The sequence below is a fragment of the Populus nigra genome, chromosome 10 (assembly GCF_951802175.1).
Source record: "Populus nigra chromosome 10, ddPopNigr1.1, whole genome shotgun sequence".
In the NCBI taxonomy this organism is placed as follows: domain Eukaryota; kingdom Viridiplantae; phylum Streptophyta; class Magnoliopsida; order Malpighiales; family Salicaceae; genus Populus; species Populus nigra.
Genome location: NC_084861.1, coordinates 16,633,047 through 16,657,705, shown reverse-complemented (window position 1 = coordinate 16,657,705; position 24,659 = coordinate 16,633,047). Strand labels below are relative to the sequence as shown.

At 39.2% G+C, this 24,659-nt stretch overlaps 3 protein-coding genes across 8 annotated transcripts; 1 reads left to right on the top strand and 2 right to left on the bottom strand.

The window, feature by feature from the left end:
• Positions 1-159: 159 nt before the first annotated feature.
• Positions 160-6,383, bottom strand: LOC133705903 (transcriptional repressor ILP1). Of its 2 annotated transcripts, none has more exons than XM_062131337.1 (6): positions 4,999-6,383; positions 4,363-4,530; positions 2,618-3,306; positions 2,122-2,404; positions 1,723-2,012; positions 160-819 (listed from the first exon to the last, which is right to left on the bottom strand). In XM_062131337.1, the coding sequence occupies exons 1-6, from the start codon at positions 6,295-6,297 to the stop codon at positions 624-626; spliced, it is 2,925 nt and encodes a 974-aa protein (XP_061987321.1). In that variant the 5' UTR covers positions 6,298-6,383; the 3' UTR covers positions 160-623. The 2 variants fall into 2 exon arrangements, with proteins under 2 accessions (XP_061987321.1, XP_061987322.1); XM_062131338.1 differs by having other exon boundaries at positions 160-816.
• Positions 6,384-6,946: 563 nt separating this feature from the next.
• LOC133705904 (WD repeat-containing protein 26 homolog) lies at positions 6,947-11,252 on the bottom strand. 2 transcript variants are annotated; one of them, XM_062131339.1, is made up of 5 exons: positions 10,251-11,252; positions 9,146-9,896; positions 8,433-8,534; positions 7,527-8,156; positions 6,947-7,355 (listed from the first exon to the last, which is right to left on the bottom strand). In XM_062131339.1, the coding sequence occupies exons 2-5, from the start codon at positions 9,806-9,808 to the stop codon at positions 7,161-7,163; spliced, it is 1,590 nt and encodes a 529-aa protein (XP_061987323.1). In that variant the 5' UTR covers positions 9,809-9,896; positions 10,251-11,252; the 3' UTR covers positions 6,947-7,160. The 2 variants fall into 2 exon arrangements, with proteins under 2 accessions (XP_061987323.1, XP_061987326.1); XM_062131342.1 differs by having other exon boundaries at positions 10,500-11,252.
• Positions 11,253-18,309: 7,057 nt separating this feature from the next.
• Positions 18,310-24,114, top strand: LOC133705481 (serine hydroxymethyltransferase 1, mitochondrial). Of its 4 annotated transcripts, none has more exons than XM_062130724.1 (16): positions 18,311-18,565; positions 18,775-18,825; positions 18,924-19,010; positions 19,176-19,297; positions 19,430-19,506; positions 19,721-19,845; positions 20,168-20,260; positions 20,867-20,959; positions 21,077-21,274; positions 21,365-21,469; positions 22,331-22,396; positions 22,549-22,626; positions 22,814-22,925; positions 23,007-23,117; positions 23,235-23,403; positions 23,934-24,114. In XM_062130724.1, exons 1-15 carry the CDS (start codon positions 18,467-18,469, stop codon positions 23,378-23,380), a joined length of 1,563 nt encoding a protein of 520 aa, XP_061986708.1. In that variant the 5' UTR covers positions 18,311-18,466; the 3' UTR covers positions 23,381-23,403; positions 23,934-24,114. The 4 variants fall into 4 exon arrangements, with proteins under 4 accessions (XP_061986710.1, XP_061986708.1, XP_061986711.1 ...); XM_062130727.1 differs by having other exon boundaries at positions 23,931-24,114; XM_062130725.1 differs by lacking the exon at positions 23,934-24,114 and adding an exon at positions 23,736-23,903.
• Positions 24,115-24,659: the final 545 nt, after the last annotated feature.

The window sequence follows — 24,659 nt, the reverse complement described above, 5'->3', positions numbered from 1 at the left end:
GCATTTCCAGGCCTGGAGAGCCAAAAGAAGAATCGCTACCTATTCCCCAGTCACATCTGAAAAGTGCAAGTTGACAGGATGTTATCTGATGATTGATTTCTTAAACATCTTGCATTCCAATCTGTGAAACATCACCTTACTCTACGTTGATGTATGAAATAACCCAAAATTATAAAGTCTTCGATTTTAACTGTAAGCATCGACATTTAGGACTCGTAGAATTCATGAGACATTAACAGTAAATCATGCTTAAATTTGTGATTTGAATCAAGAACACTTTCTTCCAGCAGAAATCACGTAATGGTCGCAAAAACTTGCAACATTTTCCAGAACAACCCAACGAGAGTTTCCAGTTAGAAAAGCATTTGACAGCAAACCGCTTCAAAAGCAGTTAAAATGCCAGAGCTCACTGTCTCTTCCTGCCATTAGAGATCCGCATAATTCCCTAGAAGTCCCCAGTTCCTCTAAATACAAAGCACAAGCCAAGTCACAGCATCTTCTTCTAGTTAGCTAATTCAAATTATGATCCTGACTGACCTGTTTGATCCATGTCTCCTCCAAATGGAAGGCAACTTCCAAATATGGATCACCTTTGCAAGTCTTGGTCACCAATTGCACCTGATTCACAACGCCTCCTTCAGATGGAAGGTTCTAGCCATGTCCCGAGCATTGTCATAATCATTCAGCTCAACGAGCATCTTCTTCAATCGACGAGCAAGTCCACTAGTCTCAGTCTCGGTGACACCTGATACATGTCTTTTCTCCAGTGTCCTTCCTATTGATAAAATGAAATCCACCAGTGGCTGCAACTTGTGGCTGCTGATTCATAAACAGGTAAATGTTAGACATTGAATCTACAAAAACATAAAACAAGAGGGTAAGGAAAAATTGGGAAAAGAAGCAGCACGTCAAAAAGAAAAAAACTTGAAACATAGTGTGTACTACTTTGTTGGGGCTGTAAAGCTCAAAAAGTTGACCAACTTGGACCTATATTTCCCATATATCATCTTTGTTTTGCTAGATTCTACTCCCCCACTTTTCCAAATAAGCTAAATTGACTTAATAATATAGACTTTTGAGTCTTTAAGCAAAGACAAAAGGTTCCCCCCAGAATCTTGGGCTTTGACAACACAACACAGATAAAGGCAAGAAAATGCTCTTGCTGATGGTACAGCCCCATCACCAAACTAACTGTTTGAACAGCCAGGACAAGGAAAGATAAGAAAACCGAAGAAAAATAAGAACACCATATCATCAATGCCAAAATCTTTTAATGGATGGGAAAAACAAAGGAGAAGATGACAAAAGAAGGGGAATATGACAAGCAACGGGATGGACCATGTCTGATGAAGGTACTTCTTAATTCACAAATTGCCAAAGCCCAAAATTCATCATCATACCATAATAAAAAAAAAACATCAGGCACCATAGTCAGGAATATTAAGAAACATCATAGAGAAAGGTATAATTCATCACCATTTATCTTAAACCCTAAAACAACTCGTAAATGGAAATATCTATTCTTGAAACCTGTGTCTGAAACTAGAAACCAGTGTTTTCATTAAATTAATTCTAATAAATACAGCAGCAAGGCAAACAGACCATACCATAATAATACATACTCAGTCAAATCAATGAATGTTGTGAAAGAAATTCATACAAATAGCAAATGCACCCAGTTAAAGTTCAATACAAGATAAGTTTTATGAATGTTCTGGGTACCTGTGATCACTGGTGGCACTTGGACCTGCCCAAGCCCCAGATAAAGAAGCAACGATTCTTTCAGTTCTTGTGACTGCATCATGAACATTTGATGCAATGCTTCGAACATGAGGCAGTACTTTCCCACACAAAAGCTCATCAAGGACAAGCTTCTCAAGAACTGGCAATGCCAGGATATCTTTCCACAAGCAGATATTCCTAATCAAACGAACAGACATTCCAAACCGGTATGCTGCAACTTGTGCAGCACTCGGCACAGCCTTCAGCACAAGCAGGCTCCATGTTGGGACCTGTGATACAGAAAATGAGTAACAGAAGTGCAATGAGAGTAATAGGGAGTGTGTCTGTGTGTGCAAGTCGGCGGTGTTCGAAAATGACTTCCAGGTTAAAGTTGTGTACCACTATACTAGCAACTGCATCAGCTAGACGGGTGCGGATTGCAGCTAGTAGCTCTGATAGAGCCTCACTAGCAGCCGGAACATAATTTATTACCAAGCTTGTGGCAGAAATGGCATTTTTCGTCTCTTGAGTGCTAAGCATGTCCCAACAATGGGCAATCTCATGATGCAAAATAGGAATTGCAATCTTCTCCACTAGTCCAGGTACAAGGTTAGCATCAACATCATCTGGATTGAGATCACTTCCATCTTCTGGCAGACCATAATTAAATAGTAGAGAGTGCCTGAATAGGAGGAAATAAAGAACAGTTAGTGCTAATTGAAAACAAAAAAGATGAATCTAAAGTATGTCTGTGGCATTGTCAAATTATTGGGAGCAGAATTCTATGCAAGTAGAATGAATTTACAACTCTGAGAATCAAGAAAAAAAAAACCTACATATAAGGTTGTAAAAATTCAGTATTTGAATGGAATTATTAGCAACACTAGAAGTATACCATTTCATATCAAAAAAATCTGAATCCTCATGAAGCGGGTCCCATTTTAGGAGTTCTAGTCTCACATAAGGAGAAAAAATAGCAGGTGCACTGAGTGACATGTATGCATCTCTATAGCTTGCAAAATATTCTTTCTTCCATGTTTCAAATCTTTCTTTCACCACTGAAAGTTGGGAATATTCTTCAGAAGCATCACTGAAGATCTCCTCAGCAGTCCGGAGCAACAAATCACGGGTTGACTGGTAAGCAGCATTTTTTTCACTGTCACTGTCACTCTCATCCGTGCTCAATTCTCCCTCGATTTTCTGGTCAGAACTATCCACCTCCATGTATGACAATCTCTTCGAATCAAAACGAGCTTTCCTGCGTTGACGAGCCTTAGCCCTTTTCTCCATATCCATCCGTTTCTGTAAGTTGATATCTCTGCCAAATTCATCTAACTTCACTGGCAGATTTGCTTGATCTTTCAAGGCAACTAATGCAGCTGCTGCAGCACTTTTGGCAGCATCAATTGTTGCTGCAGAATTACCTCTTGCACTGAAAACTGACATCGCTGCTTTCACTGCTGCTTCTACCTCCATCATTTCATCCTCATTATCAGCAGTTCTTCTTTCTAAGATAAGTGATGCCTGTTCTTCATGAAGCTTCTGCATCCTCTCTTCAAGTTCCTCAATTAAAGTAGCTTTATGCTGCAAGGAGAACAAAATTACATCAACCAGAAATTTCCTGCTTGCGGGAACCTAAAAATCAATATCATCAACTTATGCAGTTTCTAATGTTAACGATGTAGGAAGAATCTAAAGCTTGCGTTTGAGATTGGCACTAATAATTAACATGCAGGTTTAGATGTTAGCTGAAGTTCTGGTTCACTTAATTTAGTGGAAGAAGTGCACTGTAAATGTAACTCCCAAGTTTCAACGACCTGGCTCTACATGCTTTTACCTGGTTTTGTTGAATGGAAAAGATGGTGTAATCGCTAAGGTCTTACAGATGAAAATGAGATAAAACCTGTGCGCTAACCTAGACAGCATAGAACAAGTTTTTCAAAATGTAATGTAAATTGATTCCAAGAAAAACATGCAACAGGAAAGGTCTGCAAAAAGCACTACGCCTATAAACTTGCAATGGTTCAATTGATTAGAAATTGTAGGTGCAAAAATGACATATGCACAAAATATCAGCATTAATGTATATGTGACATGGCATTTTTTATTCTGATTGCTATAATATATTATTGAAAAATAAAGTAAATTAAAATATGCCTCCACTACTTTAAAATGGATTACAAGACAGTGCCATAAACCAATTTTTGGTATGCTCAAAGAACCAAGAAAATTGGAACAGGTTCTTCAAAATGTAATGTAAATTGATTCCAAGAAAAGTATGCAACAGAAAAGGTCTGCAAAAAGCACTATGCCTATAAACTTGCAATGGTTCAATTGATTAGAAATTGTAGGTGCAAAAATGACATATGCACAAAATATCAGCATTAATGTATATGTGACATGGCATTTTTTATTCTGATTGCTATAATATATTATTGAAAAATAAAGTAAATTAAAATATGCCTCCACTACTTTAAAATGGATTACAAGACAAGGTACCATAAACCAATTTTCGGTATGCTCAAAGAAACAAGAAAAATTGAACTGTTATGCAGGACGAATTCTTTCCTTCTTTCTTTCTTTCTTTTTTACTGGCAAACAAATACACATGCAGGACAGAAAATTAAATAAAACTCGTACCTGCAAAAATTCACATATAACAGAAACAAAGTCACGAAGCTTTTGCATAAAGATGAACTTCTCACCAGCAGCAGATATAGACTTTTCAAGAGCAGTAACATTCATTAGCGAGGCAGATAAATTCTCATCAGTCTTTGACAGCAATGACATCGTTCTACCATGAGATTCCTATAGAAAAAGTAATGACTTAGTTATACATATATTAATCCAGGTGAATATCATCTATATTAATCCTATAAACAAGTATGAATATGAATTTAAGCAATGCCTCTGTAGTGAAGTTGGAATTCAAGAATATTGAGTGATAGCCAAGGTGAGCTACAGAGTAAGACTATAATGACACTTGAGTAACTAGTGTGGCGTGGCTTCTCTTCGATCCAACTAGCCATTGCAATCTGTGTTTATATTAACACAAAATCTCCAATTCAGCCACTTCTGATCACAATAGGGATCAATTGACAGAAATATTACGTGGCAATATTACTATGATATGCAATTCTAGGACCCTGAATTTCATTATCAAGAACCTTAGCGTTAACTTTTGTATGGTTAAAATTACAAATGATTCTATTCTGCCATTAAGTTTGGCAAATTGTAAAATTAGCTAACACATTATGAAGTTGGAAATCGCATTACCTTAAGCCTCCTGAGGTTGTCTTGCAAAGCTTTCTTAGCAATATCAGCTTGTTGTGGAATAGATAAGACATCCAATCCTTGAGAAGATCCAAATGCCCCTCCAATGCTTGGAATTGAACCATAGGCTGGCGTCGGCCTCTGCTGAGGTTGCATAGGAATAGTACTAGAAGCAACAGCACCAGCAGTGCTGGCAAGAGCCCTATTAGCAACAGGAGCAGAAGCATCATCCATCCTCTTTCCTAATCCCTTCCTAAATTGTTCTTCCTCCCAAATCCTGTCCTCCTCATCCTCCTCATCATGAACAACAGAAGCAGCAGCAGCAACATTCCCATCATCCACAACAGCATGATGCTGATGAGTACCCATCATTGCCAATGCTTTTGCCTTGATGGAGCGATCATCATCGTCATCTTCATCGTCATCAGCAGCTGCATCAAAAACTCCTCCATGAGTAGCAGTGTCCTTGGTCATGGTGCCAATCATGGCAATCCTAGTCCTAAACTCAGGCTCCTCGTCACTGAATCCGCCTTGATGATTACTCCCAGAATCCAATGATATATAATCAGGAGCGGCGGCCCTTGATTGCCTCAACCGCTCTCTCTTGGCCCTAATCTTCTTAATAGTATCCTCGTCGGGAAAGCAGGAATAATCATCAGAAGTGGATTTCCCCAATCCCATAGAAGCCAATCGATTCTGTGCGTCGTCGGCACCGTTATCTTTATCCTCGTTCTCATCTTCCGACTGGTCGTCGGCATCGTCTTGTTGTTGATGATTAGAAGAATAATTAGGGTTAGGGTTAGGGCTAGGGCTAGGGCTAAACGAGGGTTTAAGGAGACCTTTGAGGATAATTTTAGGTTCAGACGCGGAGGCAGGGGTGGTGGTCTTTGTGGATTTAGCGAGGGTGCGGGTGTTTCTCTGGAGCTCAAGAAGGGCTTCCTTAGTGTAAGTACCTGCTTGGGGTTGGACATTGGATGCTGTCGTTAAGTAGGAGGTTGTTGGAGGAAGTCTATCTTGGGATACGGTCAATTTGTGAGAGGAAGAGGAGCTTGGTTTAGGTTTAGGTTTTGGTTTGGATTTGGAGGAGGGAATACGGGTGACAGCTTGTTCATCTTCTTCATCTTCGGCAAAACTTAGGAGCTTCTTTGGTTTTGGCTTTGTAGATTGGGGTGGTGGTGGCTTCCGGGTGGTGGAGAGGGTGGCTTTGGCGTTGGTGTCAGTGTTATTGGTGTTGGCGTCGGTCTTTTCATCGTCAACGTCGCCTCGCCGCCGGAAGTTTCTGGACTTGGAGGAGCTGCTCATTATTGACGGCCTCAGCTAACTGATTCTCTTTCTCTCTCTCTCTCAAATAATACATTTGTTGAATTTTTTTCCATTCCTTTTGCCTTTTTATGATTTATATATGTCGATCCGGTTAAGGATTCTAATACGTCCTCATAAATATGAAATTTTTTTTTTTTACAGTAACTGATTTGAAGTTTTTATTTTATAGAAGGATCTCTAAGTAAATAAAAATGAGACGATTGATATTTATAAAAAAAATTAATCTTTTTTTTTAATTATAAATTAGATGGGTTGATTTTTTATTAGAGTTCCATTAAAAACACGAATTTTATATACATACATACATACATATATACATATATATATAACATGTTGTTTGTTATTTATTTATTTTTGGATTCATTTAGAAAAACATACTGGCCAGAGAACGCATTGCTTTGCCACCGTGGTGTATCTGACTGATAAGTGTTTTAAAAATATTTTTAAAAGAATTTAAAAAACGTTTTAAAAAAGCAATGTTTTGCTGCCAATAAAGAAAAAGGTATTTTAATACAACGCAAAGATGATGATGTTGTTAAGAAGCAAGTTTCCTGTAGCGGCACAAAGAGATGATGTTGTCTGACATGTTAAACGGTGGAGGGAGACCACTTGAACAGTTCAGACAGAATAATCTCAAAGAGAGCATCAAAATTCCATGATAGAAGAACAAAATTACAATACAGTACGTATGTTGCTCCTACAAACAAGGGTAGTACTTTACCAGGAAGCAATCAGCTTGAAACAACATTTAACTGTCAGGACTTGAATTGTTTCAGTTTCCCATTCTGCTCGTCAATGACTTTGTGCCATCGCTCTCATCTCCCTGCAGCTTCGCTTCGCCTTCATGTGCATGATTTGAAACCCAGACCATATTGGTCCATCCTGGGATCTGGACCCCATATTCGAATTGCTCCATCATCGCTAGCTGAGGCCAGCATGTAAATATTTACCGGGTTCCAGCTCACACAGTTCACAGCTCCAGAATGCCCATCCAGTGCCTGAATTAGTTTCCCTGACCCTCTGTGCCATACATACACCTGCAATATGATATTATCACGCATGATCATCTTCTTACAATAATGAGCAGATATAGATAATCTGGGAAACAGTGTCTCATGCTAGCTATCTATTCTTCGATTGCATTATTTGTTATGGCAAAGATCCTTCATTCTTGTGATTTAACTCCGACTTCTTGAAAATAACAGTACCTGAGTATCCTCACTGCCACTTGCGATAAATGCTTCTTCACACCCACCAAAACAAGATCTGATGATAAACCGTGAGCGTGTGTGACCCTTATACCTGGCCACAACCTGGGGATAACCCTCTAAGCTCCACAGATGGATTTCTTGGTTTGTAAGATTAACTAGAAGGAATTTGTTGTCTTTTGACAACGAGAACGAAGTAATCACTTCCTCTTCCTGAATCAGTTTCCGACATCTTTTCTCTTCCCAGTCTAGGAATACTATTGTATCACCTCTGCATATGCTTACTATCATATCCCTCGTATCAGTTATGGCCATCTCAGATATCCTGAGTGTATTCTCTTCCCAACAGTCCAGCTCCGCTCCATTGACATCCCACAGGCTAAAGCTCTTGTTAGTCATACCGGCAAGTATAACCTGACCGTCAGGGGACCATGCACAGGAAATGAAACCGGCACCAATTTTTTCGTAAACATGGAGGCATTGTCCCAAATTGGCATCCCATCGTCTGATAATCTCATCTTCGCCACAGGTAAGTAGCTGGTTATCGTCAGGGCTCCATGAAACTGTCAAAACTGGTTTCTGGTGACCTATGAGTGTATGCTTCCATGACACTTTACCTCCATCCATAACCTGAATCAGATTGGTTAATTTAATCTCTTATTCAAAGGGGGAAGATTAAAGTTAAATTTAAATTAAAACTCCAGTAAGGGCAGTGGTATTTAAAAATAGAAAATAAAAGAAATAATCCGAGAAGAAGATGATGGTGATGATGAACCATGTGGCAGGAGATGAGCATTAGATCACCTTCAAAGGCATGCTTACGTCAAATGTCCATGTGCTATGCAAACACTCAACATAGGCAAGCATATATTCTTTTATTTAAAAAACATAAAGAGAGACACTTACCTGCCATATGATTGCTGACTGATCCTTGGATGATGATGCCAAATACTTCCCGTCATGTGAAAATTGCAGAAACCAAACTTCATCAGTGTGCACTTGCAGAATCTGCCCAATTAGCATAAAATTAGAGTATTCATGCAGCAAATTCACAGCAATGTGCAGTATATTCATGGGAAGATGTTGTGAAAAGCAGTAACAATGAATGCAAAAGCGGCACAGAATAAGCACACCACAAAGTTTTTATTGGCGATAGTGATGATGTGAACACTGTGAAAACGGCAATTTTAGTCTGAGAAAGAAATGTATGACATTGAAATATGAAAACAATAACAACGATGAAAGCAAGGGCATTAAAAATTATTACCTAACCTAAGATTCTTCCATGCACATACTGGAAAAAATTAAACCATGGAAGCTTTATAAGTAATATTTCAAGGCAAAGAAACATGAAATTGTTACCAACAACACACTACAGTCCAAAGTTTAATTTTTACCCTCGTGGCTCTTTCTTTAAACAAAAAGAAAGAAGAAAAAATACAGTTTGCAGCACCAAAAAAGAATTCAGATGAATCACTTACAATGAAAATCACAACCTATCAGTAACGATGATTAGATTCTAAATAAATATTTTGTTGGCCAGTCAAATGCCAAAGAAAACAGATATAGGACCAAAAAAGGCGTTAAAGAAAGGACCATCAACCTACAAGACATCTAACCTGCTTTATTGAAGAAGGAAGCCGACCTCTTCCGCACTGATGATCCGGGTACAAAGAGAGATTACTATCAAAAACATTGTGAAACAGGCAAGCACCACGTTGCAGATGAAGAGCCTCCTCGACAATACTTTCTAACCTTGTTGGAGGAATCACGAGTGAAGGGGGAAGCAAGTTCAGCAGTTTCTTCAGAATCTCTGACTTTGCACTCTCGGTGTCCTGATCAGTATTTCGATACCCTGAAGGAGAGATGATCCAGGAAGCAAGCTCATGAACACGGTTCAAATTGATTCCAAGAGGCACGATTTCTTTCCTCAGAACATTTAAGGCATCAAGCACATTGTTATCCATTCTCAGAAATTTGAGGAACTTCTGCTCCAATATCAAGAATGATGCCAGGGACCGAGTTGCTTTGTCCAGAAGACTGATTGTACACAACGTTTTCACACTTTCTTCCCAGTTCCCATCCAACACTTGCTTCTGAAGCAATTTAACCTCTGAGGAGTCCAATGGTATTCTTGATTCTTCCTGCAAAAGGTCTGCGGTCATATTATAATTGAGTGAGTACAGTGCCCTTGTTATGATTCTGACGTATTCATTTCTTTTTATGACTCCTTTTGAGCCAACTGTCTCCACATCCCTTCGGGACGTAAGAGACTGAGCCATCAGGTAACGAAGAGCAAGCAAGCTATAGAAATTGTAACGGGTGAGTTTTCCAAGAAGCTTTTCTATTCTCCCAAAAGCCACGTGTGATCTGTGATGAAAAGCAGACCAAGAATTAAAGAATTGAATCTTCTTAATTAGAGGCATTTATAACAAACAAGAAAAACGAACATAAATATGCATCAACCTAAAACTTGAACGTGAAGGTAAACAACAAGAAGAGACACATGCATGTTCAATTCAAGAAAGAAAGAGAACACCTAAACCAAACTAAACTAAAGATGCACTCAAACAGAGCAAGAATTCAAATAAAGCACCCAAACTGAAAAGAGTAAAGAAAACAATTTAAAAGAAAGAGGGGGAATTCAAGAAACTAAAACGATATCTGCTAATAAGAGGGGGATCAAGAAAGTCATGGAAACGGGAATTGATCAAGGTTTCTTACCAGAAAGAAATTACCCAGAGAGACAAGAGTGCGTTTCTCCAAATCTAATGGAAATGGGGAGGAAGAGAAGACAATGCGCACAAACAAGGAGAAGAAATAAGAAGACGCAAAAGAAGAACAGAAAAACGCAGCCAACACCAAAAGCTACGTGGAGGGGAAGGAAGAGTGCTGCTGTTTCTGCTAATTCTTTATTTTATGGAGTAGCATCTTTATCTTTTACTAGAGAGAGTAAAAAGATATTATATATACCAGTAGTAGGAGCAGTGTATGAGGAATGAGCAAGAAGATGATACACAGGGTGCCGCGCTCTCATTTGATTTCTTGCTATCCCTCTGTGATGTGAAACACATGTGGCCCTTCCCCTCCCTTCCATCCAATCTGTTTGCGTTGCTCGATAAAGAACCAGACAGATTGTCATTGGAGGTGGGCTATAAGCCTATAACTAACAAACAAACACACACACAGAGAAGCCCTCTACTTAACCGGCAACTAGAAGTCTAGAACTGCAAACGGCTTTTTGATTGGCGAAAAAGAAACAGAGAAAACCAACTACAATCGGCCACTGTCTTCCACCAACAAATGAATCAAGTGAAGAGGAAACGACAGGAAAAGGAGGCGTGCGCCTAAAATTAGAAAGAAAGGGTAGTTTGGGAATCCCGGGGCATTGACATTGAGAACAGGAACAAGCAGCAGTGGCAGTGGCAGCGGCAAGGGAAGCCATGAGCAAAATAAAGACCTCAGGCAAAATAAACGGTCTTTCTTTCTCCTCTCCAATTATCGCCTTCTCAGGTACCAAAACCACTTCCTCCAATTGGCATTAGGACATCCTATCTTTCTTATATTAAGCATGTTCTTTCTGAATTTCATTTAAACATATCATCTCCTCTGTCCAAAAAATTAGTATGTAATGCCTGCTACTGCAATAAGAGCCATAAACTCCCCTTCTCTAACTCATCCTTCCAATCCTCACAACCTCTTGAAATCATATTTTTTGATGTGTGGACTTTTTTTATTCTCTCACATGAGGGTTCAGATATTATATTATTTTTATCGATTATTTTATAAAATGTATCTGTTTTATCCATTACAAAAAAAAAATTAAAAATATTTTTATACGTTTTAAAACCATTATAAAAAATCATTTCAAAACAAAGATTATCATATTGTATTCAAATAATGGGAGAGAATATGTAGGTCTTTGAAATCTTCTAGCAACAAATGGCATCTCTCATCTCACCACCCCTCCACGTACATCTGAACACATTGGCTATTCTGAAAGAAGACATTGTCATATAGTTGAGACGGGACTCACATTACTTTCACATGCCTCTATCCCATTAATCTTTTGATCTCAAACATTTGCAACAGTATTATATTTAATTAACATAATGCCCACCAACTCTCTTGGTCTTTCCTCACCGTATAAATCAATTTTTGATATTGCTCCTAACTACTCCAAACTTAAGATTTTTAGGTGTCTGTTATTCTTGGCTTCGACCATATTCATTTCATAAACTTGATGCTCGTTCTAAACTATGTATTTTTCTTGGATTTCATTATCACAAAATGCTTACTTGTGTTTTGACTCAACCTCCACAAAAATATTCATTTCTCGTTATGTCAAATTTGTCGAATCTGTCTTCCCTCACAAGTCACTACATCATCAATTACCACGTCCTGACTCCACCACTATTGATTCCTGGGTTCCTCCAATACTTCATGTTTCAGTTCCTAATCCTACTCTGTTGGTGCAACATACCCCATCTACTGAATGCCTACAAGAGCTTCCACCGTGTGCTGGGTCCTCATCATCTTCCACTCCACATAGTTTACAACCAATCCCTCCGTCTTTACCAACCCCACCACAGCACCACCAAACAACCCAACATCTATACACCAAACTTTCCAACCTACTATATCTTATCGCATGACTACCCGCTCTCAAAACAACATCCACAAACCACAAAGAAAGCTTAACCTTCACACTCAACTTAACCCCAACTCTGTCACTAAACCTGCAATTGTGACCCAAGCTCTCAAAATTTCTCATTGGCGTAAAGCCATGTCCGAAGAGTATGATGCCTTAGTCCGTAATGAGACATGGGAACTTGTTCCACCAGCTTCTGCCTCTAACATTGTTGGTTGTAAATGGATTTTTTGTATTAAACGACATTATAATGGTTCCATTGATAGGTTTAAAACTTGACTAGTAGCCAAAGGATTTCATCAAAGACTTGGTGTTAACTACTATGAAACATTCATTCCAGTCGTTAAACCTACCACTGTGAAACTTATCCTTAGTATTATTGTCAACTGTGGGTGGCCTCTTTGCCAACTCGATGTCAATAATGCTTTTTTACAAGGTCATCTATCGAAAGATGTTTATATGTCTCAGCCTCTAGGTTTCATTGATTCTGATCATCCAACATTCGTTTGCAAGCTTCGTAAAGCCATATATGGCCTTAAACAGGCACCAAGGGCGTGGTACCATGAGCTACGCCAATTCCTCATTGCTAATGGGTTTCAGAATTCCCATGCGGATAATTCACTATTTGTCCTTAACACTGGCACCACCAGTCTTTACCTTTTAGTATATGTGGATGATATCATTCTCATCGATAATCAACCTGCTCTTATTAATCAGTTCATTACTCGGCTTGCTCAACAATTTTCTCTCAAAGATCTCGAGTCTCTCACATATTTTCTTGGCATTGAAGTGGTTCCTCACAGTCAAGGTATTTTACTTTCTCAGCGCCGGTATATTCAGGATCTTCTTGCTCGGACAAATATGACAGTTGCTAAACCTGTTTCCACCCCACTGCCTACCAATCCTTCTATTAGTATACACTCCAGAACAACTCTCTCTGATCCTCCAGAATACCGCACAATTATGAGAAGTCTGCAATACTTGTCCATAACACGTCCAGAAATCACTTACGCGGCCAACAAGTTATCACAATATATGCATCAACCATCAACTAAGTATTGGGCTCTTGTCAAGCATATCTTGCACTATTTATGCAGTACATTAGAAGAAGGGATTATCATTCATAGTAATTCTTCAATCTCTCTTCATGCCTTCTCTTATGCAGACTGGATTGGTGACAAAGATGACTACTCCTCGCCTATATTGTGTACTTAGACCATTATCTTATCTCTTGGAATTCAAAGAAACAAAAGATTGTTGCACGTTCTTCAACAAAAGTTGAGTATCGATCTGTTGTAGCTCCGGTGATCAGATCGGAAGTGGTGGAAGCGTATGGATAGTGGATGGTGGCAAAAAAGGTAGGGAGAAAAATCGGCAAAAGATCGGATTCTGGAGAGATTAGCAGGACGAGAAATCTGAGGAGATTTCCTCAGAAAGCCAGATCACAATCGGATTTGATGGAGGGAAATAAGGAGATAAATGGGGCAAAGTGATCTCGTTTTAATTTCTTACGAGAAGACAATGTGGAAATTATCATGGCTGAGAAAGCGAATAATAAGTATCAGGGAGTCGACATGAATTCAGGGAAGTAAGTCACGATTCAAAGGTTGACAAGGAGGCAATTGGCATTATAAGTCAGGTCAAGGCAGCAAGCAGGCTGATAGAGGAACCTTGGGCCACGGGCCACTAGCCCAAAAGAACATTAAAGGGGACTCTAATGGGAATGCTGTTGCAAACAAGAAAGAAGAGTTACTTACGCTCATTAGTCAGGCCTAACATCAAGCCCAAATCAATAAAATGAATACTGGAACTATCATTAGCAAGGAGACGTTTAGCCCTAATCATCTGCAGTTTGATACTTTATTCAGTTAGCAGAATGCAGGCAGAAGAAGCTCAGAGCTCCAGTCAATTTCAAGCTCCGAGACCTCCAGACGAACAAGGTAGAAATATGGTGATAGTAAAGAAGGTCCATGGTGATTAGGTTAATATTTCAACAGAATCAATGGATGACATTCATTGGGAGGATACAGATATGGTAGAAGGAGATGCTGTTACCAAGGAAACCGTAACTTTATCATGAAGTGGAACGGGCTGTTTCGTTTCTATCCTATATTTATGTTAATGATGAATATTTGTTTTTGGAATTGTAGGGGGTAGGGAGCAGCCGATTTTGCTCCATAGATGACCTTAAAAGAGTACGCAGATTTAATACCTTGGCTTTAACTGATCCAACGATATGTGGGCGATCAGGTGGCATTTGGATTCTTTGGAATGATTCGAGGGTAAGCTTGAAAATTATAAAGTCCCCTAGACACCTCACTCACACTCAAATTGATGATGGAGGCGGAAGGGTATGGTTTTGTACCATTGTGTATGAAGTTTTGTCGTGGAAATAAGAAGTATTCCTGTTAAAGGATTATAAATTTATAATCTTATTCTGAGTCAGGAAAAAGTATTATGGTGTCAGAAGTCCTGGTGTCAATGGATAACACATGGCGACAGGAATACTTCTTATTTCCACGCCAAAACTCTAATTCGAAGACAGAAGAACAAGATTCATTGTCTAAAAGATGCAAATAATAACTGGGTGTGGGAGGAAGATAAATTGAAACAGATGGCGATTGAGTACTACCGGAAGCTGTTCACAAGGGAGGAGAGTTCAGCTAATAATACTCCACAATCTCTTTTGAATTTTCCAGTGCTTGACGAATGGGATAGACACAAGTTGATGAAGCCAGTTACAGACGAGAAGGTGCAAAGGACGGTATTTGACATGAAGCCCTTAAAAGCCCCGGGTCCAGATGGCTTTCAAGCTCACTTTTAACAAAAACACTGGTTAGTGGTGGGGGATGATGTTAGTGAAATCATAAAAGAGATGTTCACAAACAGCAGGGATATTCCAGCAGTTAACCATTCTTATTTGGTACTGCTACCAAAGGTGCCTAAACTGGAATATTTTAGTGACTCAAGAGGTAGTTCATTCGATGAGGAACAGGATGGGCAGAAAAGGTATCATGACCATCAAAGTGGACTTAGAGAAAGCGTATATATGGCCGTCTCAGATGGGACTTTATTCGAGAAACTCTTATCCTGGCAGGCTTTCCAAGTTGCATGACAGAGCTAATTAATTATGAATTGTGCGGAGACAGGTTCTTTGAGTGTTTTGTGGAATGGGCAAGCTTCTGATCAGTTTGTTCCTGCGAGGGGAATCAGGCAAGGAGACCTTCTTTCACCATACTTGTTTGTTTTATGTCTGGAGAGGTTATCTTAGAGTATCCTCAAGGAAGTTTAGGCAGGTACTTGGCAACCATTCAGAGGCAGAAAGGGACCATCAATCTCTCATTTGTTCTTTGCAGACGATAAGCTTCTTTTCAATGAGGCTAGTGAACAACGGATGAGGAGAGTAATGGATTGTCTGAATTCGTTTTGTGAGGCTTCTGGTCAGAAGGTCAGCATCAACAAAACTAAAATATACTTATAATTATATCATTGAGAAGATGCCGCAGAGGTTAGCTAATTGGAAAGCCAAGATTCTATCGCTAGCGGGTAGAATTACATTATGTAAATCGGTGCTTGCTACAGTGCCACTTTACCCGATGCAATCTGCTCTGCTACCGGAATCTATTTGCAATGAAATAGAGAGGATTGTCAGAAGATTTATTTGGGCTGATAGTACAGAGAAAAAGGCAATCCACTTGATCAAATGGAGTACTCTTTGCCAACCGAAATTGGATGGAGGCATCGGGACGAGGAACATGCAGTCTATGAATAAAGCCTTTGTGATGAAGCTTGGATGGGGTATTTTACATGACTCCGATAGCTTATGGGCTAGTGTCTTGAGGAGCAAGTATATTAGAACTCAAGAGGGCACGGACCAAGTCCATGCTAAAGGTAGGGATTCTCCTTTGTGGAAAGCCATTTGTAAGGTTTTGCCAGATGTAATTACAGGAACGGCTTGGTCGGTTCGTAATGGCAGGAATGTAAAGTTTTGGAGTGACAAGTGGCTGGAGAACTTCGGTCCTCTTATTCAGTATGTTCCTCAGGTATCTTCGGTTAACAATATCAATGCAGCTGTCATGGATATGGTATCACCTCATAATCAGTGGTGCTGGGAGGCTTTCGCACATCTTCTACATGTGCAAGTAGTAATGGGAATAGCCAGTTACCAACCTCCAGCTACTGATATGAAGGAGGATACGAGGTTTTGGGGCAGTTCAGCTAGTGGTAAGTTTACAGTACTGAAGTCGGCATATCAGATGCAAGAACAGCCCTCTAGTAACCCGCGCCGCAAAGATCCAACTTAGAAATTTATTTGGGGATGGAGAGGACCTGAGAGAATCAAGAGCTTCCTTTGGATTGTTGATCATAATAGAGCAATGACGAACGAGATGGGAATGAAGAGGCATTTAACAGATAACCCGTGTTGCCCATCTTGCCAGTCTTCAATCGAAACAATTTTACACGTGGTTAGGGACTGTCCAGCAGCTCGAAACATTTGGAGAAGGCTGGTGGAACCTCAACATCACAGTACTTTTTTCAACGCCAACATTACACAATTTAGCTAATACGGCTGTCATGCGAGATGGAAGTCAGCGGGCTACAATTCTTGGTGTTACTATTTGGATGGTGTGGAAAGCACGCAATCAGAAGGCGTTTGGACAAGTGGAGGAACAGGGGGCTGACACTCTCAATGCAATCAGGTACATGGTAGCTGACATCAGGCGTGGTTACTCAGTGACAGATCAGGCCAGTGTTCGGAATAAAAGGGTTCACATTGTGGAATGGTTACATCCCCCACTGGAATGTTGATGGATGTAGCAGAGGTAATCCTGGAGCTGCCAGGCTGCAGGAGCTGGGGGTCTCATTTGGGATAGCACGGGCTCTTGGATTAAGGGATTTGCAATTAACATTAACACGGGCTGTGCACTTCGGTCTTGGCGGAGTTGTGGGCTGCGATTACTGGATTGGAACTTGTTTGGTTCCTTGGGTTGCGACGGTTAATATTTGAGTCAGATTCGGTGGTGACAGTCAACCTGATTACAAGACACAATGTCAAGGTAGATGCCAACTATGCACCGGTGGTTAGAGCCAAAGAAATCCTGGTGAGGGAATGGGAAGTTAAAGTCCAATATACTTCAGAGAGGCTAATGTTGCAGCTGTCTGGTTTGACAAAAAATCTTTTTAGCAGATGGGGTTATATTCTATTGATCTTATTAGATCAATATTACCTCGTTTAATCTAGTTCTTGTGCGTTAAGCCCAGAAATCAATAATAATTTTGTGATTTGTTTTTTCGTAAATGATTGGTCGAAACCTTGAGGTCAGATTTGTAATCTAATTTGCTTGTCACCTCTTACTATATTTCATAGATAATTATTCCCAACATGGCTTGTATTTTTCTTTTCCAAAGAAAAGCTGAGAAGGAAATGATGGCACGTACATGGAAATTAAGAAGAACCAGATCTAAAACCTCAATCATCAATTTTATATATTGCAGCTAGAACCAAGTTCTTCAGTCAGAGCAGAAATTGCAAATTTACATGTAGCCTCTTCTCTTTTTTTTCTTACCATTCATTGAGAAAACGACGTAACCTGACCGAGTCTTGCGGAGATGGGAGGAACCTTACAATGACAGTTATGACTACGAACAATTAATTTCCCTGTTTTTTTTTTTTTTTCCTTCTAGTGGATAAGAGCAACGTTTTGAGTGGAAGGGAAAGGAGAGGGAACAAGAGCCACTGGGAATTCCATCACTTTAGAGTTTCTTAGCATGACACTTGAAATGGAAAAGGGAAGGAAATATTAATTATATTGCTCTAGTTAAAATAAAAATACAAGTCACAAACCGAAAGCAATCCATGATGTTCGGTTGCAAGACGACTAGGTGCTTGCACTGGGGGAATACTTTTTTTTTCTTTTTTAACTTCATGCTGCTGCTTCATCTGTTTCTCTAATAATTCAATCATTTAATTTCAAGTATTTGATGAGTTATTAGTTTTGTGGGGATTTATTTTATTTATTGTTGTGGATGATATTGCATAAATAAATAAATAAATAAAACAGGGTAGGAAGGTGAGTGCCAGTGGGGTCCATGAGAAGGGAGCGAATGGCACAGATAGGTGTTGAGATTTGAGACACACACCAAGTGAACAAAGTGAAGATGAAGGGATAAAGTGATAACTAAAGAAGCCACCAAGAGGAGAGGAGAGGCGACAGAAGACAATCAAAATTCGAAAGAAAAGAAAACACTACTCCTAGCTAGCTTTGCATTCATTAATCAAGAACCAGAAATGGCAATGGCAATAGCCATGGCCCTTCGCAGGCTCCCCTCTTCCTTTGACAAGCCCCTTCGCCCCGCTCTCTTCAAAGCCACCTCCCTCTATTATATGGTGATCTCCTTCTCCCTCCCTCCCTCCCTCCCTCTCTCTTTATTTATGATTCTTTTTTTAAACTTACTCCTTTCTCTTTTCTTCACATAACTAAAGTTCATTTTTACATGTAAATCCATGTAGTTTTCCTTCTTCTTCTTCTTTCCTGGAAATTAATCAGGCCGCGAAAGCTCGAGAAAATATTGAAATGCTGGTTTTCTGTTTTGCAGTCTTCCTTGCCGGATGAAGCTGTATACGAGAAGGAGAAACCTGGTGTCACTGTACGTAAGATATTACTAATATATATACAAACTTTATATTTTTTCCATATCCTTTGATGACGAGTTAAGCTGCTCCTATTTAATTGTGCATTTAACAGTGGCCAAAGCAGCTAAATGCACCCTTAGAGGTTGTTGACCCACAAATTGCTGATATTATTGAGCTCGAGAAAGCTAGGCAATGGAAGGTACCTCCCTACCTTGCTATATAATAATTAAGTTCAACTCAATAATATATTTACTTTCCTTCCGACTCTATTAAATTACTGCTAATTTAAGATTTATCTTAAATCAAATTAATCACTGTTTATTTTAATTGTGATTATATATACGTATCCAATTGTGTGAAAAAGGGGCTTGAGCTTATACCCTCAGAGAACTTCACCTCCGTATCAGTGATGCAAGCCGTGGGTTCTGTCATGACCAACAAGTACAGTGAAGGATATCCAGGTGCAAGATACTACGGTGGAAACGAGTACGTCAAACTCAAACTACTTTCACCCCTACATCTTTTCATTCTCCTGTTTCTGCTGCAGGAGGATTTACTGCCTGCTCTGCTCACGATCGTCTCATTGTTTTTTAATGCTCTGTTTCCTTTCTTTTCCAGGTATATTGACATGGCAGAATCATTATGTCAGAAGCGTGCTCTGGAAGCATTTCGCCTGGATCCTGCTAAATGGGGAGGTACATTCATCTACTTTATCTATGCCAATAGAAACTTCAGATAATGCATTCTTCTGTTTTCTTTTCAACTATTAATTCTTACGAGAGATTGCTGGTAATTGAGTTGAGCTTGATTTTTGCAAAATTAATTCTCTCTGCTTTCACCTTCCTTTCTGCTTGTTTGTCATATGATCGAGCTTTTCTCTAATTCTATTCCCTCTTGTGCTGGCTGCAGTCAACGTGCAATCTTTATCTGGATCTCCATCTAATTTTCAAGTCTACACTGCATTGTTAAAACCTCATGAAAGAATCATGGCACTTGATCTTCCTCACGGAGGCCATCTTTCTCATGGCTATCAGGTGCTTCATGTTTTCTTCTTTATTCACTTTGCTTATTCAAATGCTCCCCTGCTAATTTATTGTAAGATTTGTATTTAAGAATGTATACTTCTCAGATGATATATTGAAACTTTTATAATTTAGATACTCTTATAAGTATTGAAAGGGTTTTTACTTGAAAGAGTGTATTAGAGAATAATATAAATCATATCTTAGAATCTCATCTAACAGCTTAAACTATTAGGTTGAAATGATTCTTTTGACATGTTATTAAAACTTTAATGACCAAATAGTTATGAATTCAAAACTCACCATGGAAATTGTTTCTTTTCCTATTCTGCAGACAGACACCAAAAAAATATCTGCAGTGTCAATATTTTTTGAGACAATGCCATACAGATTGAATGAGAGCACTGGCTATATTGACTATGATCAGGTAACTTATTCCTTTTCTTTTTCACACTGAACTTTTGTAGAAAATAATGGAAGACCGGAAGAAGTTGTTGAAAGTAAACAGTACTTCGTTGTCCAACCTAAAACTAAATTGGATTAATATCTTATGGCTTCGAAGCATCATTCTTTCTCCACTTTACTCAATAATTTCATGACACATGCTTATTTGTATAATTTGGAAGTCAGAATGATACGTACCGTCTACTACTACACAATGAATCCATGAAGCATGATCGTGTTCTCTCTCTCTGCTTTTTTTTTCCAGCAGTTAAAAACAAACCATGACTGATGAAATTGTCTTTCAGCTTCACAAAAATCTATCCTGCAACTGAAATAATCAGGGTAGATTTTGATGATCTTTGTTTCCTGTGTTCGCTTTCAACTTTTTGCTGTTTCTAAACCCCATTTATGCAAACAGCAGCTATGTTTCAAATAAATACGGCAGTTTAATGTGTATAAAGAACTACGTCATGAATCACTACGATTCCATGTTCTTTTGTGCATATGTGATTGCATATATATTATCCATGCATATCCCTATCTAGGCGGAACAGGATGAGTATCTGATGTGAAAACTATGATATTGCAGCTGGAGAAAAGTGCCACTCTTTTCAGACCAAAATTAATAGTAGCTGGTGCTAGTGCTTATGCACGTCTATATGATTATGCACGCATTCGCAAGGTAACATCCTTTACATTGATACCAATCCAGTTAACAAACTTATGGATCAGGGTTTCTTTAGTTTTAAACTCATTTGGTGGTTTATAGAATTTAAGTCTCTGTGTTGATCTTTAACAGGTTTGCGACAAACAAAAAGCTATACTGTTGGCCGATATGGCACACATTAGTGGATTGGTTGCAGCTGGTGTCATCCCATCGCCTTTTGAGTATGCAGATGTAGTGACCACCACAACTCACAAGTCACTTCGTGGGCCACGTGGGGCCATGATTTTCTTCAGGAAGGGGCTAAAAGAGGTTAACAAACAAGGGAAAGAGGTAAGATACTGACTGAAAACTCACATTTCATGATTATAGATTTGTATCTTTGAAGTGGAACTAAGATTGTCTTTTGAGTTCTTCCTATAGGTCTTTTATGACTATGAGGACAAAATCAATCAAGCTGTCTTTCCTGGGCTTCAAGGTGGTCCACACAACCACACAATTGCTGGTTTAGCAGTTGCTTTGAAACAGGTCAGTTTGCTTATAAGATTTCCCGTCAGTTATAAACTCCTTCCTTCTGAAATAATAGTCACATTTTGCGTTTTGTTTCCTGCATGTTGAGTAAATTAAATCCCCCAAAATCCTCCTAGATTGCTGTACATGCTAGAAACGGTTAGCAGTCTCCAACAGGGTGAATTCATCACTCCAAGTTATCCATATGCAAGCCAAATTTCGTGAAGTTTATAGTATAAGAAGCACTCTTTAAAATAGGTCAGCAAGTATAAGGGAGAGTGCACATTTAGGTGATATATTAGGCTCGTGGCTGTTGGCCTCTGAGGTCTACAGTAACCACTAAGCAGGTTTTCAAAGTGTTTGATACTGGTACGACACAGGCAGGAAGTGTTTAAGAGGCAGTCCGGGGGAAATTATTTCTCACGATGGCCCTAGCCTAATTTTTATCTTGTTAAAAGTAAGGTCTTTTCCACCGAGAGCATATTTTTCACGAAGAGAACCATTGTGCAGATGCTTGAATTGGCTAATATTGGAGTGGCTGGTGGTGTGAGACCAGGTTGCTTAGGTTTTCCTCTCGTTGATTAGGTGTTTTGCTTGATATTGCAGGGCTCGGTTACCCCGCATTTCTGTTGTATTTGTTTTGTGGGCTTTTAGCCCCATATTTTACACCCCCCCCCCCCCCCCACCCCCACCAACCCCCCAAAAAAAAAAAAAAAAAAAAAACAAGAAGAAGAAAGCTAAGTCTATGGTTACTGCAGTCACGCATTCCCTTTTCTACTCCTCTTATGCTAAAATAACAAGATTGTAGCAGGGAGTTTATTCATACTTTTCATTTACATTTAAAAGTTTTTCTTATATATCCCTACACTATACATGCAGGCTACAACTCTGGAGTACAAAGCGTATCAAGAGCAGGTTCTTAGTAATTGCTCAAAATTTGCTCAGGTATCAGATTATGAGATATAACAAAAAAGAAAAGGCATATCAAAACTTTCTCACTCACCCAAATGACAATTTTGAATGATTAAACTTCTTCTCGTCAGACTGTAGATCAAATAGTTTTACTTTAATTGCTTGGAATGTTATTGATATTGCAGAGTCTAGTTGAGAAAGGCTATGAACTTGTTTCTGGTGGAACTGAGAACCATTTAGTTTTGGTGAACCTGAAGAACAAGGTAAGAGGATGTTCAATTTGAAAGAATTTCCCTTGTACGTTATCCCAAATGGTAAAAAGTGCATTAAGACGATACTAACTGAGCCAATAGGACATTGGTTGTGAAGTTATTAGTTTCAAACGTGAAAAAAAAAATTCAGCGTTTTCTTTTCACTTTATTTTTTTTACAAATATTTGTTTTCATGCAGGGTATTGATGGCTCCAGAGTTGAAAAGGTGCTCGAATCTGTTCACATTGCTGCAAACAAAAACACTGTTCCTGGTGATGTGTCTGCCATGGTTCCTGGTGGCATCAGGATGGGTAAGGGCCTTTACTTGACACGACAATGCTCTTTGATTTTATTTACAGCGAATTTTCTTGATGAATGCAATTGCACGTCAGGAACACCGGCTCTTACTTCTAGGGGGTTCGTGGAAGAGGATTTTGCTAAGGTGGCAGATTTCTTTGATGCTTCGGTGAAGTTGGCAGTGAAGATGAAGGCTGAAACCAAAGGTTTGTAGATCTTCAATATCTTTCCTTGCTCTCTCAGAGCTTCTTTATATCTTGCTACATCATGGTTGGTTTTATTAAGGCTCTTGAGTCCACTGATTCACACTGCTTGCAAACCAGGGACAAAGTTGAAGGATTTCTTGGTTACAATGCAGTCCGCTCACTTTCAATCTGAGATTTCAAAACTCCGTCATGAAGTGGAAGAATATGCTAAGCAATTCCCAACAATTGGATTTAACAAAGAAACCATGAAGTACAAGAATTGAGCAACTGATTCTCTCTACATAAGGTATACGATAGCCCTTAGTGTTGCTGGAGTACTGCTGTGGATGAGGCTAAAATTATGGAGGATCAAAGACTGCTTTAATTTCTGTCTTTTTGGCAAGATAATGTTCAAAGGTTGAATTTTATCTTTCATATGAAGGGAGTAACCTTGACAAATATATGACATTCAGCACATGTGCTGATTGCTTGTCCCCGAAACTCTGCATCTTCTCATTTAGAACACTGCTTTCCTGATATGCTTTTTAAATTTGTTCATAAAAATGTTTTTTTCCTGTAGATGTGTAGTAGAACTATAGAAATCAATGCATCTTTAAGGTTTTTATTTGAACATTTCAGGTATCAAGGTGCCATAAATAATTAAACATACTGCCGAGACGAAATGCTTATCCCCTCAACTGAAAGATACACCTGCAATTGTGCTGAATCTTTTGTTACTGCCTAGTATTTGGTTAAATGTGCACGTTAAATCATATTATTTATTATCTTATCCATGTCTTGTAATTACCCGTGTGCTTCTTTGATTTTATGGAGTAGGTAAGCAGATTCCAGATGAGTTTTTCTACTTGTTGGAGGTGGATGGATGATAGATGGCAGTAACTGATGTCTTGTTGCCTATTAATCCAGCAAACCTTGATCTGTGTCTTCATTAGATGTATATATGTACACACAGCTGCCAATGCTAAGGAAAGCAATAAAGAAATTCCGTCTTCATATATTGACATAAAGTAAGGCAATGAAGAACAGAAAAATCAGTAACGAACTGAGTTATATTGACCCCTTGTGGGAATGCCTGTGGTATAGGCTGGCCTGGCATGTATACCTAATCTCCTATCATCCATCAGAGTATCAGCATCCGTTGACCATGCTGTGGGAAGGGAACTGTCTCCCTGCAGCAGCTCCATTATATCCATGAGAGAACCATCTTTCTTGTCCGCGGATGCTTCAGCTACAACTTAGACTTCATCGTTTTCGAAATTTTCAATATATAGCACGCAGATCAAAACCAATTAAGAGTATCCATGAATAACTTTCTTCGAAACCCAAACCAGTAACCTCGATTCCGAACTAAAATATCAAGAAAGAAGATGAGTGTGGCACTCGAGGGCTCAAGCCTACGTTATGTATATCAGTAAATACCATGATGATTTTCTTCTCGACGAATTAGCGTACTCAATCAGACCACAAGATCAATAGGGCCTCTAGTCTCCGCCGGCAAACAAAGCAGCGACTTTGTATGTACACCCAGTAGATTCCTCGCCG